We start from the raw sequence: 21788 nt of genomic DNA, 5'->3' as shown, positions 1-21788 counted from the left end.
CCTCTAGTTTAAGGAACAAGATCTACGCGTCACCCTGCGTGAACCAGAATGATCCTAAAAAAGAATAAAAATTGTACTTTCAGCGCGGAGAAAGAACGCGGTGAGAAGAAGGCACCGAAATAAGCAGTCACCGATCGAGAAGTTTTCACGACGACGAATCCGCTAGGCCGAAAATACACCCGGCTCCGTCCGCTAGTACGCGAGTCGTTTGTATTTCTAGCCGCGATGTAGATTCGATGTAGGGCTAGTGGATCGCGTGATGTAAGATCTTTAGTGATCTCCCGAGAGACGGCAAGATCGTCTGTCCGCTGATCGACGCTCCGTGCTTTCACGGCCCTCGTTCCGTTTCCTCGAAGCAGCGAGTTCTTCCCGGGCTCGACGTGAACCGAGTGACCGGACAATGACGGAAGAGACTTGGGATTACGTTCACGAGAAATGGGAGCACGTAGATCAGACGGTAAGTCAGCTATCCTGGCTAAGATCGTCCATGCTGTTTTCTGTCCTTGACTTTCTCCCTCGTTGCGTAAGTCGCGAACAAAAAGAGCGATCGTCAATAGAGCAACCTGACCGGTAACACGAACTCCTATGAAGGATGTCTTAACTAACAGTTGACCCGATGGACCAGGTTCGCAGGTTAATTGATTTAGTTCCAAGAATTGGCATTACGCGACGTGAGTTGGTCATTCGATATGTAACGAGTTAATCTGCAGGAGTTGGGGTGATTCTATAGGGTCATTTAGTGGTCAAACGTGAGAAAAAGAGGGTACTTGAAGGTACCTATTAAGAATACTTATAAGGACTTAAAAATACCTATAAAATTCCTAAATTTACAGGTATATAGCTGTAAGTACTCCTATAGCTACCAGCGCCCTAGTGAACCCTAGATGGTAAGCCTAGGGATATTTCAATCTACCCAATAACTCTAAGCGGTAATACTTTATTGGATGCAAATCGGATCGTCGTCACGACTGAATTGTAATATTCGGGACGCGAGAGGCTAATTGTTACGAAACGATATGATATTTCGCCTCCTTTTGGCGGCCGCGATCATATTCGAACGAGGACACCGAAGTGGACTCGCGCGTGCTTTACGTTACAAAAGAGAAAGAGAAAGGGATCATAGGTGGGTGGACGTGTGCTTTCATTCATGATTTTCGCGTGACGCGGATCCGCACACATAGGGGACCAACCTAGCCCCGGAATATTATAAATATAAACCATCGGACAGAATGAGATTTGTTTTAAAATCCTGTACGAACCGCTTAACAATCGTTGATTTATTACTTCGAAAAAGGACTACTCGAACTATTTTGGGAAAGTTTCAATGGCGAACGTATATCTGAATGAGCGTTCGATCTTAAAATACTTTGACAATGATGTAACAATGTCGGGACTTTATATTTCTTTAATACGTCTGTTAACAGATATATTTCTTAAGGGTGAAATAGTGTTTTAAGATCAAAAGTAAATTGCACTTCTGCTCGTGGAATTACGTTTAATTGCTTCTACTCCCGCTAGCAACTATAAATGAAAACAACAAGATAATCAAGTATGCACATAAACTCCTTCAATTATCAGTATCAATTTTTTTTAAATTGAACGAGGAAACACGATATCTGTTATCTAAATCCAATACAAGTAGAACGCTGAGATCGAAACGAAAAATTTGGCTCGCATTATCAATGGTATTAATAATAATCCTCATAATTGAGATTTGAATCTGAACAAATTAAATAAGCAGCGAGTAAATTTCCATAAAAATTTTCCAAGTTTCCAATTGCGATCTTAAAATGATCCACGCAGTGCGCAAATAATGCTTTCGCGACCTTACTGTCCGGCATGATGATTTCGTGGTCGTATCGAGGAGTTCATTGAAAGACCAAGAGGAAGATACGGGTCAGTAAGCCGAGATGAAACTGGCGAACAGCCGCGCCTGCTCCTCTTCAACGCGTTTCGGTGACCGAAAATCACATTCTTAATGATTGCACTAGCGTGTCACATGCGAGGTTGCATCCGAGCCTACGAAATCGATCAGCTGCCTCTCGTGTCGTCTGATTTGCATACAACAACGTCAAATGCTCCTTTCTAATTTTTTAACACGAAGATATAAGGACTTTTACCTCGCTTCTCGCGCTATGCTACCCTATAGGTACTAAGGATCCGCCCGGAAGGTCGGCGACGCACGGTATACTTAGGCTCTGAACACTAGGACTTGGGAATCTAAGTCCCTCTGTCAATTCGTTCGTCGTTCAATAATTTTCTATAAATACAAAAGACCCATCCATTTATGGTAAAATGAATTCTATCATCGCCGTAAAAAGCTTCAAAATCCATCGAAATCTATGAAAATCTGTGCGTACTGGAGTCCAGTATCGATCAGTCGGATGTTCAAGGTGATCTGTTGAATTTGGTGGAGGAACTTGATGATGCGCCTTGACCGTGGGATTGTTGCTCAGGCGCATTCGGTCGACAATCGACGTGTACGGGAAAAGTTGTCGTCGCTATCGCGTTGATACGCATTGCTATCGTTTTTTTCGTCGCTTTCAACACGGTTCGACGTTTTAATTCATGTGTCGTGCGGATAAAGCAAAGGTCGATCTGTGCACCGTGAAACGATCGCGAGTCTGACGAGCATTATTGCGAAGCGAGGGTCAATAGAAGGCTTAGAGACAGGAGGAACCAGGTATCCCTTGAATTAGATCAGTGGATCAAGGTCCCAGGAAGATGAAAACGAAGAACAGGTCGTTGTTGAGCAGAATGTGCAAGTGTTATGGAAAGAAGTCGTCTCGATCACGGGCGCAACAGATCGAAGATGATTCCGTTCCGCTCACCGCGTCTGCTCAGGTAATCTTTGAATTCGAGTATTAATTAAGGAAAAATATATTTTGGATTTGATTTCTTATTGACTTTTGAAGAACTTAGGGGATGCTAGCTACCTTTAGGCATATTCTTTGAATTGAAAAATATATCTATTGTTCCATAACGTTTGAGATGGTTCAAAGTGGATAGCATTTGTTACGACTTGTTCTTGACAAATATAGACTGTGTAGAGCGACCTTAATGAACTATTGTCACGCGTACAACAGTGTAACTTCGTAGTTGTTATTTAGGATTTATTCACAACGATCCACTGGTTGGAAGTGACGAATCGTGCCAAAATTTCGGGCGAAATAGTTAGTGCGGTGAACCTTGAAACTTTTATACCCGTCAACATCCACATCTTTATTTAAACAAATTCTACATGGCAGAGTAGGTATAATTTTATAATACTGTTACGTAGTTTCAATTCTATATTGAAAACGCTATCGATATCGTTGTTTAAAATAAAAACAAGATTTGTATAATCAAAGCTGAAAGGTCGATAATCTTTTTTAAAACGAATCAGCTGATAGTGTATCAGTTGAATAGTAAACAGGAAATTAAAAAAAAAAAAAAAATAATCGCAAAAAACTTTCCGTGGATCTAATATTAAATTCCGAAAGATTCTCAATCGATTTTCGGATTAAAATTATCGAACGTGATATCATCGATCCCTATCTGAATAATTTCGGCAATATTTTGATGACAAACTTCACAGCTTTCTTAAAAAATGTCAAATGTCGCAGAAAATAATTAACGCGGTTAATCCAATTGGAATATGGAGCACAATTACGCTCCAGGAGACAATTTGGTAAATTATGGAGCAAGGTTTAGATCGAAAGGAAAAATATTAATTTTCCTATGAATTTTCAGCCGGTCACGGTGGTCGTTCGCAGACCATGCTGCAAAACAGGTGATAAAGATGAGATGTGTGTTCCAGTCGTCCCTAAAAAGGCAATTAAGTAATTTCAACATTGTTTGGCAGGTTGTTTCATTCTTGCCCGAGTAACGAACGTTAATTTTTCCTTAACAGAAATCGAGTGATCTACTCTGATAATAACAAGATACTTGGTGAAATTTTTCCTTACGGAATTAAATGATTCATCGAGAGTGATTACAATTTCAGATCACGTATTTTGCTAAGAAAAAAGAAAATAAAATAAAAATTGTAAAAAGTAGAAAAAATAGATATTCAGAGTAGATCATTAGAGGAAATGATTCAAGTAATTATTCCATATACAAATGAAGATCATTAAAGGTAATGATTGAAGTTCATTCATATACAAACGGAATATTCAATTAATTTCATGAATGAATGCTCTTTTTTTTTCGTTTTTCTGTACGTGAAACTTTTCAAAGCAGTGACGTTTACGATCGTTTTTCGAGACAATGTTCTCTACCAGGGAAATTTCATAGTTTGCCAAAGACAATGTTGGACGAAGAGCTGACGTCTGATCCGCAAGTAAATCTTTTCATAACATTCATTAACTCGTAAAACTGTCGGTCAAAAGTGAATGAAATTCGTGTCTCTGTATGTTGCATTTTATATTGTTATGAAAATTCACAAATCACGTTTACATGACTCCTCTGTTGTTCTATAATTTAAAGCGATAGGTATTTAAAGTTTCTTAAAAGCATGAAAATTAATTTGAACAGGCAATTCGTTATTTGAATTGCAAATCGAGCGTACCAGGTTTTCGTTTTCGATGATAACACAAAACCAGAACACGTATGAAAGGCTTAAAAATAACCGCAAAACGATAATTCTATGTAGAACACAGTGCACAGTTTTGTTTAAAAAAAGTAGTTCAACTCTTCGAGATTTCTTTGAAAATTTCTAGAGATATCAGAAGCTATGAATTTTACCTTAATTTTTTAAGTCACGCTCGAAATGGTAATTAAATCCAACATAATTATCGAGACGATGGTGTACTGAAAATTGCGAGAGATTTTGAAGAAACAGAAAAAAGGTTGTTCTATTCGTACAACGTTCTCATTGTTCGATGTTAATTATCCGCATCGTTGAGATAACATTTTGTGTCATGTGTATTACTTTAGGAATCGTACGACAGTAGTCGACTGTAACATATTCATTCTCGTGAAACAAAAGTTTCATTTTGAGCCACTCGTTCGATCTTTTCATCACTATAATTGCCACGACTCGAGAAAAATTAAGCACACTTGCATAAATCACGCACGCACTTTTTTAAATGAAACACCAAAGGGTTAAACGATTCGATCGGCTTTAGCTCCGAGTCTAATTCGAGGCACCATGGATCGATGATCGAGCGAGAATGTTCCTTCTCAAAGGAGCTATGATCTTTCTAGAAAGTGTCATTCGTGATTACTGATCATTGATCGAGTAATGTTCATTATTTATCGTAGTGCATGGTGGTGGTTCAGACACGCTTAACAGGGAGCAATTTGACTCTCGTTAAGAGAAGTCAATTATCGGGAAATCAATTGCACGTATCGTACAATATCAATATATAATGTAAAATACACACAATGGCTAACGAATCGTATCTGAACATAATGTCCGTGCAATGGTACCGCGTGATCAACGAACATGCATGTATTCTTGCATTCATGTTGCACGTGATGCAACGAGTACGAGTTTACTGCATCAGATTGGTAAAGGACCAGCATTGTTCTCTGTTAAGTGTTCCAAACTGACACTATAAACATATTTAGACGTGTGACATAATGTTGGAAGAGGGATTTCTTTAGATTGATATACGTATGGTATTAGGGGATGATTTAGAAATTTTAAGAAATTCCTTCGTTTGATAAAAGCTTAAATTCCAGATATATCAAAATTGATATTAATACTTTTAATTATTGATTCGTTTTCGTATCGAGGAATTAAGATCATATATCAAAATTATAAGATTTACACGATACACGACTTAGCTTACACGATGAGCAATCAGGAAATTTCCGTAAAAAAACTCACTAATTCCCTGATTTATATCGTGCAATTGTAATCGATCTTTCTGTCAATTTTTATCAATCCCATAAATAATTAAAAATGTTTCAATTTTATGAATTTATACAACTGAATGTTCAGAAAATATCTGATTGTCTCTGTTCAAAGATGACACAATTCTGATAGAGCTGATTATTTACGAGGAAATGCAAGAGATAATGGACACAAAGGCGTCTCTAATTTCCGACATTTTTATTTCAAAGCCTGTACAAATTGTTGGTAGTTACATGCAATTACCCGTGTAGATCAATTATCTCCAATTCGTGTATATGTTTATTATCATTGTACAAGTATTTCCATTTCAATGAGGGATTAACTTTGGCAAAGTAATTTCCTGTTTTCGAATAATTGATAAAATATGTGCGATTGAATTTTAGACCCTCGATAAAAAGAACTGTTTATCTCGATCTTTTGTCGAATTAAAAATAAAACTGGTTACACAATCATTTTTATATTTCATTCTGATGTGTGATTAACAATGAAATCAGTGCCGTGTACAACCTTCCCGTTTTTATCTTTGCATTATCGCCGCGAGCTTTTATTTTTTTGCCGAAAGATAAACGATACGTGGTATTGATTGCATTAAGATACAGTTCGTAAATTTAAGCTTGATCCACATCATTAATTCGCTCACGGTTAAAAAAATCGTTATACAGGGTCGATTATCTATTTTTTTAACTGTATTATAACGGTGGCACGAGGCCTTTCACCGGAATCAAAACACTTCCGAAACGAGAGGAGCCTTCGTCCCGAGGACCAAGCGCGTTCCAAAAGCAAACCTACCTGTACGATCTCAAGGAAATCGTTACGTGAGCTGAAACACGTACATGCTTATTCATTCGAGACAAGGTTATAGCTAAAATTCGTGCAAATCCTCGATCTCTCTTTTTTCATCTTACCGTCACTTCCGGTCCCTCAAAGACTCTCCTCTATCAAAAGAAAATTTTCATTTTTAACCCTTTGATGATCATTATGATTTTGATAATTGACACAAAATATATTATATATTTTATCCAGTTTTTCGCAAACATTTTGTCGTTCAAATTTAACTAAATATAAATGCGAAAATAGATTAACAGTACGAGCTAGAGAAAACGTGAGACCGTACACGTTTCGGTCATCGTTTCGTAGTCGATGATGAAATTGGTAGGTGGACGATGAAATGGATGAATTCCTGGAAAAGCATTCTTGAATCGTGTGTTACAAGGAAAAAATAATTAAATAAAGACAACTGAACGACTCGAACAGAATACAGAAATTAATTTCATAAATTAAAATTGAGTTAAAATTATTAACGAGACACGAGTACATTTCGAACGATATTACAATCTTTATCATTCATATTATCAGGCTTATCTTTATCAATGTCATATTCATAGAACAGCTTATAAGTATCTCATGAAAGTATTAGTGTTTTAATCCAAGTATCTAAAAAAGGAATTTTCTGTGCGAATTTAAAGACAGGTGGATTTATCAACTTGAATTATTCGACTATGTATTGATCTAGCAATAATCGTAAATGCAAACAACCCGATAACGATTATTTATTGATAACAATCTTCATCCACCACAACTCCCACGAATTTTACTCTGAAATGAGCACCTACCCCTAGAATTATTTTTGTCCATTTTTCTTCGTAACTCCAACATTTTTTTTACTTGAATCTCCTTGAAATTACATCGTCAGGATCGAGCAACATTCTCATCTGACCCAGCGTGACTGAACGCATCCCTTCTCGCTCGAAAATCAATAAACCCTCTGAGAAAACTGGTCGTGTCGGTTTCTAAGTCCGCATCGCGTTCATTGAAAAGTTGCGTGTCCTCACGGAGGGGTCAATCTTTCGTTCCTCAGAAGAAAAAGAAAAAGAAGAAACTGATGACGTCAAGAAGAGGGATCGACCGTTCGAGCCCTCGCAATCAACCAATCGCAATTCGCGATTACTTTCGTTTCCTCCTTGAAAGCTATCGTCGTTGCATCATTTCTTAAGCGCCGTTCGTGTCGTTTGTAATTAGCGACACAATGTAAATGCGATTGCAATAGTCAACGGCATTATTTAATTAACGAATAAGATTTTTCAATACCGGGAATTTTAATATCGTACCATTTTTTACATTATTTTCCGGTCTCACCGGTATGCGTTGTTTACCAACATTGAGAAATTGTATTTAATTAAACCGTGAGGCCACTTTTGACGTGGAAGGAAATAATGGGACACTGTTATCCGTTAGCTAATCTTTCCTCGTGGGAAGCAAGGCTTAAAATAGAGAAATGGTCGAAGAAGATGAATGAAAGGGTTGCTCAAGGGAGGCATTTCTTTGATAGGATTTCTTCTGAGAACGAACGTCATTTTAGCAACAATTGTGATTTGTAACCAGAAATAATCTTTTTGCAAACTATCTTCATGAATATTTACCAAGTCTTCTGATAAGAAGATGTTTCAAAGTTTTAAAATGAACAAAAAGAAAAACAACTAAAGTACAAAGGTTACTGTACTTTAATCTAATCTGGAAGAGTATTATAACACTACTACGCAACTCGAGCATCATAAATGATATTAATTATTTGAAAAAAGAGAAATTAGCACTTGATAAGTTCGAAACTTAATTCTAATTTTCAATTAATAAGTTTACGTATTCAAAGGCGATGACGTAAGCAGAGAATAGATTACGAGGAGGATCTTTCTAATTAAATACTCTGTTTCACATTCATGGAGATAAGAATGTTTCATGATTTAAATTCTTCTTTCTATTAAAATAGAATGTTCACAAGCTAATGTTCTTCGCATCCAAGTTTTTCCTCGAAACTTCGTCGAACTACAAATAGTAGGATGAAGGCAATTAGCATTTCCCATCGAACAAACTCGCTAATAATCGTGACTCGAGAGAACGTTACTTCACCGATCACGAGTGGGATGTTACGTTCGATAGAAAAACGTTCGATCGATCCGAAATCGCGCACTTTCGCTCGTGTTTCTTAGCTATTGCGATAGCAGAGAACCGTGAGCCAAGGAAGGCCACGAAAGATGGAAATATACAATAATCTCTGGGGGATAAGTGTAATGCGAAGTCGTCAGGAAGCAGAGAGCAAGAATTTCTTCTAGGTACATACATGTACCAACAGAGATAAGAAAATTCATTCTGAATAACTTCCAGAATACAAACAATTAATCAAGGAAGACGCTTTTCCAGTCATTTCTCTAAAAACGTGTAGAATGTGAAAAAATAATCTTTAACGTTCTTCAAAAACAAGTTTCCCGTTGTCTAGTAACTTGACGTTAACATCGTAAAATAGACTACGGTAAAATATAAATAGAATGGACGATTAAGGAATTGCGTCGTCATTCTTGAGCGGTGTATGACTATATGAACAATACGTGCGAAATGAGTAGATAAAATATTAGACGACGAAAAAGAAAGGATTTTGTCAAATTTGTAAGTCAATTCAGGGAAGTGACAATGAAGAAGGAATAATACTATGGAGTGATTAATGAGCAACCAGTTGCTACCTGATAGAAACACAAGAAAATGTTAATTCATTCAAACCACTCAAGTGCTTCTCTGCTCGTCGTTCGATCTACTGCAAATATGAAGAGTCAACTTTTTATCGAATTTTCAGGTGCAAATACTGATCTTATAATTTTGATGAAATAACGAAAGGTGTTTGTTCAACACTAGAACAACCAAACTTATCGAAGTGTAGATTTCAGATCTCTTATTTCAAATTAAAACTCTGGTTGCTGAAAAAAAAGAAAAGAAAGGAGATCTTAGTGATACTGAACGATATACAGTATTAAGATACAATATATTTTATTAACTCAGTTATGAGGGTAATAATCATTTAACTTTGTCTTTTCATAAAAAATTACCATTTATCAGCTTCGTCAAATGATACTTCGCTAATCGTTTTACGATGTCATTAAATTCTGCGACGCTATTTGAACTAGATAAAACAGTTAAAACAAATAGCGGTAAATCGATTGAAAATTTTTTAAGAGAAACGCAAACAGGATCATAATTATGTTTCCAATATCTTCAACGGATGCAAGACTTGCAAGCACTAGTTGTAACAGTGCAACAGGGATGCATCAGAATCGCGTGATGCAATTTCCTCGAATTCACGGACGACGAAACGAGTGACCTTTTTGCCCTTGAGAAGACGAGCCTCCATCCCGCGCAAGGCACATTCACCGGTAGTCTTTCGAACGTATGCGAATACAGGGAAGTCACCCCTCATCCCCACTACAAACCGCCTATCCCCACCGCTGACCACTTATCCCCACCACGACGCCCGAGATTCAATGCCGGAGCACGTATTCTAGCGCCCCGACCGTAAGAACCGTTTCGATAATTTGGAGCGAACTATGGAAACGAAAATATTTTCTAAATTATTTGATCCACGACTTGCTCTTTTATCGACACGTTCGTACGAAATACATATAATAAAAGAAATCTGAGTTAATGCAAAAAGTAAAATGCCATTTATCATTTCCACGGAAGAAAAAACTCTTGTGTGCTTTATCGCAAGGTACATATAACGCTGTTTACATATGAATAAACGTCGAAACGAGCGAACAATGAAATCGAATTATCGACAACTGTTCAAACAGATCTGAATAGTCATTCGGTATAATGATATATGCCATAGCACCAAAGCAAATAAGAAGATTTAAATACCACTACAAAATTAACTCCCAAAGAATGCTCGTAACCCTCGAAGTTATCCGATTCAGAACATACCTGCCTTTCCGGTGCCTGTATTTCAACAACCCTTTTCCCTCCTAGGGAAAGATAGATCAGGAGACTATGGAATGCTATACGGTGACTTAAATTACACGTTAAGTATTAATCTAAAGGTAATAGAATTACCTAAGTACCAATAAAAAGGAAATAAAAATTGCGAGATTTAAAGATTCAAAGACTCCAAAAAACGTGCGATCTTCAAGGTGTTAACTATTACAATAGAAGGCAACTGTTATCCATTATCAGAAATCGTGAAAAAACAGACTCTTCCCTAGCGGGGATCCCCGTGGATCCGTCAGTGAGTCGGATTCGTGGCCTCTTTTCGCCCCACCTTTCGTCCAGCACGTTCGTCCATGGAAGTGTAGAGGTACGCGCGTGGAACAGGCGCCTCCGTGCGAGTAGTCGCGATATAAAACTCGTGAGACACGCTCGTGAACAACGAATTGTACCGTGGCTGTTTGCACAGGAACACGAAGTTACTTGTCACGCGCGTGCAAAAAGTTGTGCGTTCCACGTATCAGTGAGAATAGAACCGGATCTCCCGTGGCGATTCCTCGAATCGTCTCGATTTCTCGACGAGGAGGTGTACCGAAAACGTGTCAAACACGAAGCTTCTAGAGGGCCGTAACACGGGGTGTAACATCGAGGGGAGGCAAATGAAAACGTCTACGTTATCCACGAGTGACATGATCAAACAGGAGGTGAGACGAAGCAGATCGTGTGGCCGGTTTTTCGTGTTCCCCGCGAGAATACAGGGTCTACCATTTATCTCGCAACCCATGCGCGCGCAAATTGATGAAAATGGCAACAGCGTTAAAATTCGAGAGATGTAAAAACCGTACAGTTAAGTTGGTAATCAACTGAACTGTGGTCCGAGATTCGATTCAGGATAAAAGTACATCGGGTTTCATCGATCTTGTCGCGGCGTGTGGCTCTAACACATATTCACGACGGCAGTCAATTGGCTGCAATCCCTCCTTCGCGTGCCCCTCGCCAATCGGCTCTCCGGCGTGAATATGTGTTAGTTTCACACGCCGCGACAAGTTCGATGAAACTCGGTGTACTCGTATCCCGAATCAATTACCAACTTAACTGTACGGATTTTTACATTTCTAGAATTCTTGCGCTGTTGCCATTTTCATCAATTTGCGCGCGCATGGGTTGCGAGATAAATGGTAGACCCTGTACTGTTCACCGGTACTCCTTTTTTTTATCCCGCCGGCCCTCTGTGACGGAAGAAGGATTCTATCTTTTTCTCTTCAGTTTTTCCTTGTTCAGCTTTATGACTACTCTTGTGATACAACGCATTTTCGCAATGGATAGTTAATTAAAAAAATACCATGACGTGTCTGTCGTTCATAATCTCAAGCACACTCGAACGCTGGATGGTAACACCTGACGTATGCACGCGATTATCGGCCGATAAGTAGCGTGTTAATATCATCGCTAAATACTCGCCGAATTTCATGGAATCTAACTGAACAGGCAACCACTGTCACCGAAAAGTCGGGCCGAACAGTGTATCTGTAATGTGACAATTCCACGGGTTTTGCTATTGATTGTGATGCTCGTGGAAGGATAGAAAAAAGGAAAAGTAGCACAGCCGACCCGCTAGTGTCAACGTGCATTGGTCAGGATCGATAAATACGCGATTCTCGATGCAAGTGTACCGTGATAACCTATTAAATATTTTACGGCTGAATAGCGAGGCTCCGTTGTTAGAATTACCTGAATAACTCTCTCGTGGAATGCGTTCGATAACCGATCGAATTTCTTTCGATAAAATCACGATATCTCGAATCGCGAGCAACTCGGTTAAGAAATCGACCAACTTCGCGTGATCGATAGGACCGTGGCTCCGTTTCGTAGCGACAAATTGAAACCATGCGAATACGTTAAACAACGCGGACGCTGACGCGAAGCGAACTTATGCTCGTGCAACGTGTTGCATCGATGCACGTGCAACGGTTACGATTTTTCTCCATTACCGATCGATGATTTCGCGGGGTAAATTAGACGGGGTTAATCGAGCCATGTTAGCTCGTGCTCGAATGAGGTCGTCGAGCTTTGGAGAAATGTTTTCACCGTGTCCTTGACACCTTGACTATGCGACGTGTAACACGCGTCTATAAATATGCTTCAGGAACGTAGTCGATTCGCGACGTGAGATGAAACACGGATCCAGGAAAAGCGTCACGAGTTTCGTAAAAAATTTTAAATATCCACCTATACATTTCTTTGTTACGTCATGTTGGATCGTAAATCGTTCGGTAAAAATCGGTGCATCTCGGTATAAGAAGTTATGTACATATTCTCGTGACGAGAAGGAAGCGCCTTTCAATGTCTCGTTTGCATATGAAAGTATTGCATAAACGCAACGAACGAGTAAAAGATCGTTTCGAATCGTCTGGGTATTCCGCCACGTGCATTTTATACGAATTACTGTGCATTGGCCTTTGGACGTTCTTCCTGTAGCGTGCATGCGACGCGCTGTGTGCGTCGTACATTTAACTATACTATTCATTCATAAAACGGTCCTATTGGCTGGCTGGCGGGTGTGTCAGTGACGTCACAGCCAGATCAATGTCGTATTCCCAGAAAAGGTGGAGGGAAACCTCGTACGGAATTGGCGGGAATTTCGAACACTCTAAGCGGCGTTTTCCGCGGTTTCATATTCTTGGTTCGATGATCGATGACCTTGAAAGTTCGTTAGGGCAACTGACGCAATATTCGCGCAGTTCTACGTGTGATTACACATTAAATCATCGATGGTAGATCATTAATCGAGCATTTATTGTATATGCACACGAAATATAAATTTCAAATTTGATTACCTTTTTTGAAATACGATTATCATAAATGGTTATAGTATCTACTTTCAAATGCAAAATAGATCTAAAACGCAAGCGTTTCCGCGTTTTTGCTATTATCTCTCGCATGAAATATGATTGAGAAGTGTGTACATTGTTTTTGCTTAATCTGGAAAACAGTGCTCGTTTATGTAATTCAGAGCAAGTTTAATGACATGTGACATAAGAACGATCAAGGTCATGCAAGGTCGAGACCGGCAAAGGTAGCTCAAGGATTTGATAGCGTAACGCTGATATACAGCATATTTTGTCTCCTTTTCAACAAATTAAATTTGAAATCTAATTCGAGCTTCTTCTTTCAATATTTGAACGCGCACTGTTAGTGTTTGCACATTGTTTAAGAACTATTACATTATACTTGAACTTGATAGCCTCACTCGCACAATTATTAGTTTCCACGTTTTCGAATGAATATGTAACGAACGCGGGAACGCGCGTTCAATTTTAAATCGTTTTCAATAAAACATAAGGAAGTATTGTTTTAATCGAAACACTCGGGAAATCCCACCGACTCGATAATAATTTATAACAATGTAAATACTGAAATTATAGCGTTTCTATTTCTTATTCATCTATTTTTAAGATAAAATTCCGTAGTCTTTTGAGTTTCAAATTTTTTCTTTTAAACGCATCAGAAAAGTTTTAGGCCAAACGAAAACTATACATCTACTGAATGTTTCCCCAAAATTTCGAATGAATCCAGCCATTCATTCTCGAGTTATCGTGGTTACCAGTTTTAGAAATGTTGTTACGAAAAAAATGGGTTTAAAGTTTTATTAGTTACAGTTAATTAGTACTATTTTGGAAAAGTAGAGCTTTAAGAAAATGCAACAAAAAGAAATTCGATTGTTTTGAACCGATACACTAGGGAAACCCCTTGATTGTGAGGAAAACAGGGTTACATTAATCGAGATATTAAATAATGAACTACATGGAATGAAACAAAACAACTTAAATAATGACGCAAACCGTGCTGCAATTGAATATCGTTCGCGAGAGTGCGTATTATTATTGAATCCGAAGGTCGATCGATTTGAATCGAGTGAACACGCGGAAAAACGGCTGATTTCCATTCGAGTAGACTGTTTAGGTAGCGATTATCGATCGTGAACTCTATGCCAATGTATCATGACTCGTGACCCAAATCGTTCCTTCACTTTCCTACGATAATTGGACATGCTCTATGAAAATAAAAATTACTAATTGGATTTTCACCGATATCAACATGGTACTCGAAGTGAACAGTACTCATAATTTTCTCATTTTCGGGTTATCGATAAAATTAATTTTTCATTTAATCAAAAGAAACGTGACATTTTTCTGTCAACATGATCTAGATACCAAGTGTTTGACGAGACATTTATCGCGTTATGTCTCAATGGAACACCTTGATATCCCTCAGCATGAATCAGAAAGAATATTTCCTAGTTTCGTAACAACTTCCACAAAGTGTAAACTGACCGTCTTTTTACGCAGACCAGTGTCGCAGAAAAAGAACGAAAAATAGCCGTGATCGTTGTCACAGGTACGATGATAACGATCAAACGATCCAGCCGAAGTTCACTTGAAACGTTTATCTCGAACGTGACTTCCCGAAAACCGTGCTATCTGTTTGTAAACTCGGTGGAAAAGAATTCGAACGTTCAACCGTGAAATCGCAGAATCGAACTTTCTCTACTTCGTTTCGAAGCTGTCGTCTCCTCGTGTTCGATCAGCGAGAATTAATAATAATCCGGCATTGGGAAATAATTTTCGTTTGCACAGCCGATCTTGCAACGAGAATTCCCGAGAAACGACGAAAACCAGAATCTTGCGGCGAACGGAAGTTGGGAAACTTGACGAACAATGAATGAAAATTAGAAAGAAAAAATACTTATCCAGGTGTTGCGATAGAATTCTCGATATATTTCTAAAATTTCATAAGATATTGCACAAGATCCTATAGGAGAAACTTTCAAAATTTCTAAATCTTTGAAATATAGATCTAAACTAAGGATTTAAGAAAATTCTGTATAAAATCTATGCATCGTTCTGTTACAACATATAATCGTCTGCTCTCTCTCGACTCTCTCGTGACACAAAACTGCATCTAGCTTACGGTACTTCCGGTCTGTGACACATACTTCTGACGCATGCACACGTACATGAAATCCTACGTGCATTCTTTCCGCTCAGTCAAACGCGAATTCGCTGCTATTACTACACATACAATACTGTTCTAGTTTTTCATCATTGATCAATATGATCAATAATTTCAATGAAAAATTAAATAACGTTCAATAAAATTCTATCACTTCTGTTGACACAGATAAAAAGAAATATAGTATATCTTAAAAATCTAAGAACAGAACTAATTCAACATTCAATTAGAAAATTCGCGTAGTTTCTTGAACAGAAAGAATGCATCAAGAGACCTGATACGCGGAGCAATTGAACGCCACAACAAGATAACAATTCCATCTGGACTGACCCTAATGACGATTTATTCGAGACATTGTTTGCTAACCGTTTCGATTAAAACGGCCGAGTAAACGCATAAAACGATGCCCGTATTTCTCATTCGGATGCATATAGAGCAGAGTTATGCAACACATATGCAACTTGTGGGAATAGAGCATCGATATTGGAGAGGTGTTCAAGGGCAGCTCGTAACAATGCTACGGTAATAGCGGATCGATAACGAAATTTTCGTTTGCTTCTCAGATCAAAGATGTCTGCAAAGACTTCATCCTGTCCGACGAAACGCTTCGCATGGTCATGCAAAAGCTGAACGATGAGATGAACAAAGGTCTATCGAAGGCGACCCACGATCAGGCGGTTGTCAAATGTTTTCCTACATACGTGCAAGACCTCCCTAATGGCACAGGTAAGAGGAACACCTGCGCATTCCTCGTAACTCTACAGACACCTTCTTATTCCTCAGAGAAACTGAATTCTTATTGGAAATAGAATCAGAATGGAAAATGGAAAATTAATTCTTTAATTTTCAAGACTTTTAATTGATATCTTACAGGGTAGTAAATGGGTTCAGAATTTTATTTTTAGACAGTAATTGTCAAATGAGAAAAATTGTAATAAACTTCAATGATACTATTTTATATTGAACGCACGTGGCAAGATTGCAATAGATAATTACTTATCAGCCAGTTTCAAACATGCAATTCTGTTTAAATTCGAGATATCACGATGAAATACTAAGTATACTTTTTCTTGCATAACATTATATAACTAACTTAGCAGGTAATTACTTCCATGCTCTTCGAAACGATATTAGACGGAATGATTTATCGTTCACAGAAAAGGGCAACTTTCTTGCCTTGGATCTGGGCGGAACGAATTTCAGGGTGTTATTGATCGCCCTGGATGGTCAGAATTTCGATATGAAGAGTAAAATCTACGCGATACCGGAAAGTTTGATGCTGGGAACCGGTACACAGCTGTTCGATCACATAGCTCAGTGTTTAGCACTGTTCGTTAAGGATCTGAAGCTTCAGGACGAGGTTCTACCTCTTGGATTCACCTTCAGTTTTCCATTAAATCAACACGGATTAACGAAGGGTCACTTGGTTAGATGGACGAAGGGTTTCGATTGCAGCGGGGTGGTGGACCAGGATGTCGTTGCTCTTCTCGAGCAGGCGATAGAGAGAAGAAAAGTGAGTATTTAATTTTGTCACCAGTACTAAAATACCGTGAAATAGAGTAAATAGATATCAAGATCCAAATTTAAAAATAATTTGTCTTCTATTATGGAAAAGTAAACTCAGACTCGCGACTCATAGGATATGTTTCGAGATGAGTACAGATAAGTTCTAAATTCGTCACTGATATCATAACGAACGTGCTAATAAGTTACGAGTAAGAAGAGTTAAATACAACGACACAAATTACCGTTGCGTACTACGAGAACCTAGCCGCAATATGTCTAATTGTAAAATTGTCCGAGCTAACATTGTTTCTTTTTCCAGGACGTGAAAATCGACGTGTGCGCCATTCTCAACGACACGACGGGCACATTAATGTCGTGTGCCTGGAAAAACAGAAACTGCCGTGTAGGATTGATCGTTGGTACGTGTAGAATCATTCTAAGAAGAACGTAATATTCGTCATGGATTTCATTTTCACGGTCGTGACTGAAAAACGTTCGAGATAAGATTTATCGTGTTATTCCACGATTTTTCTGAATTTTATTGCTTTTTTCGGTCGACGGGATTTGAATTACAAAATTCGTGGAAATTAAATTATCGCTACTTTTCTTCAGGTACGGGAACAAACGCCTGTTACGTGGAGAAGACGGAAAACGTGGAGTGTTTAGAACCAGGTAACTATTCACCGGACAAACCACACATGTTGATCAACATCGAATGGGGTGCTTTTGGAGAGGGTGGCGTTATCGATTTCATCCTCACGGAATTCGATCACGACATCGACGCGAACTCGATCAATCCTTCGAAACAATTGTTCGAGAAGATGATCTCGGGAATGTACATGGGGGAATTGACGAGGTTGGCCCTATACAAAATGGTCCAAGCTGGCCTCCTCTTTGGTGGAAAATGCCCGGCTGACCTCAAGAAACGTGGAAAATTCTTCACGAAATACGTCTCAGAAATTGAAAAGTAAGAGTTTCTAAATAACTTTGCGATCCATTTTGTCGTAGAATCGAAAATTAACGTTGGATCGTTCTTTTCAGCGATCCCAAAGGAAAATACACAAACTGCCGCGAAGTTCTAGCCGAGTTAGGGGCACGGAATGTGAGTGATCAGGATTGCGAGAACGTCAGGTACGTTTGCTCGGTTGTATCGAGGAGGGCTGCTCACCTGGCCAGCGCTGGAATCGCTACCTTGTTGAACAAAATGGGCGAGAACAACGTCACCGTCGGAATCGACGGTTCGGTCTACAGATTCCATCCACACTTTCACGATCTCATGACCGAGAAGATCAGCCAGTTACAGCATCACAAGGTGAGGAATCAGGATGAGATTGAAAAATTGCATATAGTTTTGATGAACTAGATATTTGATTGTCACAGCTGAAGATAGCTTCACCATTTAAACGAGGACTGTTTATCTGGAACAAGGTTGCACAATTTATGAGAACAAATATTCTATGAATGAGTCATGTATTTTTTTCCGGAAACATTCTAACACTTGTTTTCCTCCAATTTATTCTGCTCTTGTTCTCAAAGAGATTTCAGATTTGAAAGAAAAATTGTTTTTATGGGTGCATCGGTACATTTTCAATTGCAATTGCAATTTTTCTAAAGAGGAACTCACTCCTATTTATAAAACCATCCCCTCTATAACTTCAATAGCCAACGATTCAAAGAAATATTAGAAATATTTGTACATAATTTCACGAATGTTTGTTTAATTTCCAGTTCGATCTAATGCTGTCAGAAGATGGTAGCGGTCGTGGTGCGGCGCTGGTCGCCGCGGTGGCTGCTCAAAAACGGTGAAGGCAACGGCTGTGCCGCGTCTATTCGACTTAGCTTAAATTAAGTTATACGCAGTAAATGATATCAATTTGACACACCATTAACACAAAAACGTACACTAAAAGATGCATGAAAGTCACGCGTATGTGTCGCGGATGAAGTCGATGAAACGAGCTAGCGATTAAACGAAAATTAAAAAAAAAGAGAGAGAGAGAATTGATAAAAAGAAGAAGCGAATGAAACTTTGTCTGCTAGAGTGAACAGGACAGTGTGCGTGTATGTATGCGAGGAGGCTTGCAAACGAGAGTATTGTACATAGAGTATAAAACGTAGCCTAAATACTGAATCGAAACGAGAAAAGAAAATATTTCAAACAGAGAAATTTTCTGTTTCACCGACCTGATCTTCGAAAAGACCCGCGAATAAATCAGATCAAAATGATTAGAAAAACTCTAGTTAAATTATTAGAAACATGTAGAAGCGGCTACGTGAATTGTTCGGCGGTACAGAGATCAATTTCATTATTTTTTCTTTTTTCTGTATTCCTTGCCAAAGAAGAAGAATATTTTTCTTTTTCATCGTTCAACCGCATCGGACAGCTCGCTGATCTTTCGAGAAGAAGAAAGGGTACGGACGGATTATTGTTTCACATAGAGAACGATTCATAAATTATTTCTATCATCGTTTTATCCTTTCGATAGTCATATTGTAACGATAGATGAGTATGCGGGAATGTGCGTGAGAGAGGCTGAGAAAGAGCGTAAATTAAATTGTTCAAAGGTAGAATGAGGGTGCAGATGTATCAACGAAAGGATGTTTTGCAACGAGGAGTTTATTAGACAGAATAGTAGCGTAATAAGGGATTAGATGGTTTGAAGTATTTTTAGATTTATAGGCCACGGTCGCGCTCGAAACGTTCGTGTTCTTTGGACGTACCTCTCGTTGCCACCACGATGACCTGGACTATTTTATGAGTCCGTCGATCGTTGTCTCAAAACAAAAAATGACAAAAAAAACCACATAGAATACGTGTGAGAGAGAGAGAGAGAAACGAGTGATCATTGTTAGAAGAATTCGTATCGTCATAATTGACAATGTTTCTCGTTCTCTTACGTGGAGGACCTGAGAATCGATCAGGATCGATCAAACCTTGTAAATTTTCAAGAACATTTAGAATTGTAATATCACTTTGGTACTTAAAGTGAGAGTGGAAAGTTCCTTGAAAATCTTGAGAATTTTGGGAAACCTGATAATCCAGTAGTTGTAATTCAAATTTGCAATGTAAATTTTTGTGTGATCACGTTATTGGACTATTCCAGGAATTCGGTGAGAATAAATATAGAGACTTTTCGAATAAAGAAAATGGAAAGGTAATGATCTAGGATGTATATTTATTTGATGACTTTCAAGACCTTCAAACATTTTCAATATTTTTACTTTGGAAAGGTGCCCAAAGAAAATCGAAACAATTACTATTATTAATTTTTCCGCTACGAAAGGTTTTCCAAATTTTCTAAAATTTCCAATTCGAAGCACGACAATCCGATCGCTACCTCGCTGTCGATCATCAAGGCGTATCGATAGAAATCAATCGGTTTTTCCTGCTGGACTCGTTCTTCGAAACGGGAGACGCGTGCTTCGAATTCGTAGTCGCATTCGAAGATTGCGAAACGCGAGATCGTCGCCTGGAATCCTCGACGTAAGAGACACGTTCGCTACCGTATATACTTATTTCGGTCGTCGTAACGATAAGAGCACGCGCGACGCCAGTGATAAAAATCGAATACACGGTTACCACCTGCTCGTCGTTAAGGTGAACGAATATCTTTATCCTCGCGAATAGACGAGTTTTTTTGGTTCCTCAATCGTCTCCCGACTCCCTGTTCCTTCTTCGTCTCGTTCGCCATCATGCTGCGACGAATGTGGAGACTGAAGACGGTGAGTACCGAGTCTGGATCACGAATACGCTTGGCGTGGATCACGCGGATCCTAAGCGTGTCAGAGTTATAATAAAAATACTACTAGAACAGCGACGCGTTGACGCACGAGTTCCGTTGTTTGTATAGCGTCGCGACGTATTTTAATATATACATATTAAAAAAAAAAGAAGCATTAACGAAATAAAAAAAATAGCGCGGGAGATTCTTAAAGCGCGAAGGTTCTTTTTTTAGACGAATTACCTTGTCCTAGGTTGTTTAAGAAGAAAATCAACGACTATCGGATGATTCCTCTGTCTAATTAAATATAGCTAATTGATAAAAGAGGCGAAACAACAGGAGGATCGACCATTTCGACGAAGCGTCGCGACTTTTTTTACCAACCGGTTAAATGTTCAGAGGAGTTGTGTACACGTTAAAGGTGCAAAATAAAAGTCGTCGTAAATCCTGTTTGATTACTTATTTTTGCACGACCTTTATGCGTGAACGATAATAGGTTTGGTTTCAGTAAAATGGAATTTCCTGTTTCACGTAATCAATAATGGTTCGAACAGTTTCGAAGTTTTGTTCGTCAGCTAATGTTTACGATACCGATAAGGGGATCGTTTAAAAAGCGATATGTATCTGAAATTTAAAATTCCGACATAATTTGCACAATTTAAAACTCTGTTTAAATTTTGATTCTACCGATCGAATGATTGCATAAGCAATTATCTTGTTGTGATCAAATCGATCCAAAACACCTTAACAAAAATAATCTTGCAATCTTATCAATGGTCGTATCTACCGACCTCAGTCATTCCAAGCGAACATTTGGCAAATAAGAAGAATATGTCATATCTGATCGTACCTGGGTGAGCGCTAATCAGGAATAAACAATTCTTTTTTTTTTTTTTTTTTTTTTTAATTTTTCTATTGGCAACTTCAGAAGTGCCGCCACACAATCACCACACTATAATCGC

The 21788-nt window shown here is 38.5% G+C and overlaps 1 protein-coding gene across 5 annotated transcripts; it reads left to right on the top strand.

Moving 5' to 3' along the window:
- The first annotated feature begins 261 nt into the window (after positions 1-261).
- Hex-A (Hexokinase A) lies at positions 262-20263 on the top strand. 5 transcript variants are annotated; one of them, XM_034323035.2, is made up of 8 exons: positions 3617-3670; positions 3733-3813; positions 16162-16324; positions 16756-17111; positions 17424-17523; positions 17717-18071; positions 18146-18416; positions 18833-20263. In XM_034323035.2, exons 1-8 carry the CDS (start codon positions 3638-3640, stop codon positions 18908-18910), a joined length of 1437 nt encoding a protein of 478 aa, XP_034178926.1. In that variant the 5' UTR covers positions 3617-3637; the 3' UTR covers positions 18911-20263. The 5 variants fall into 5 exon arrangements, with proteins under 5 accessions (XP_034178927.1, XP_034178924.1, XP_034178926.1 ...); XM_034323036.2 differs by lacking the exons at positions 3617-3670; positions 3733-3813 and adding an exon at positions 262-457; XM_034323033.2 differs by lacking the exons at positions 3617-3670; positions 3733-3813 and adding an exon at positions 2527-2844.
- The last annotated feature ends 1525 nt before the right edge of the window (positions 20264-21788 follow it).

The sequence above is a fragment of the Osmia lignaria genome, chromosome 11 (genome assembly GCF_051020975.1).
Source record: "Osmia lignaria lignaria isolate PbOS001 chromosome 11, iyOsmLign1, whole genome shotgun sequence".
Taxonomy (NCBI): domain Eukaryota; kingdom Metazoa; phylum Arthropoda; class Insecta; order Hymenoptera; family Megachilidae; genus Osmia; species Osmia lignaria.
Note: the sequence above shows the minus strand (reverse complement) of the source record. Positions and strands in the feature narration are given on the sequence as shown.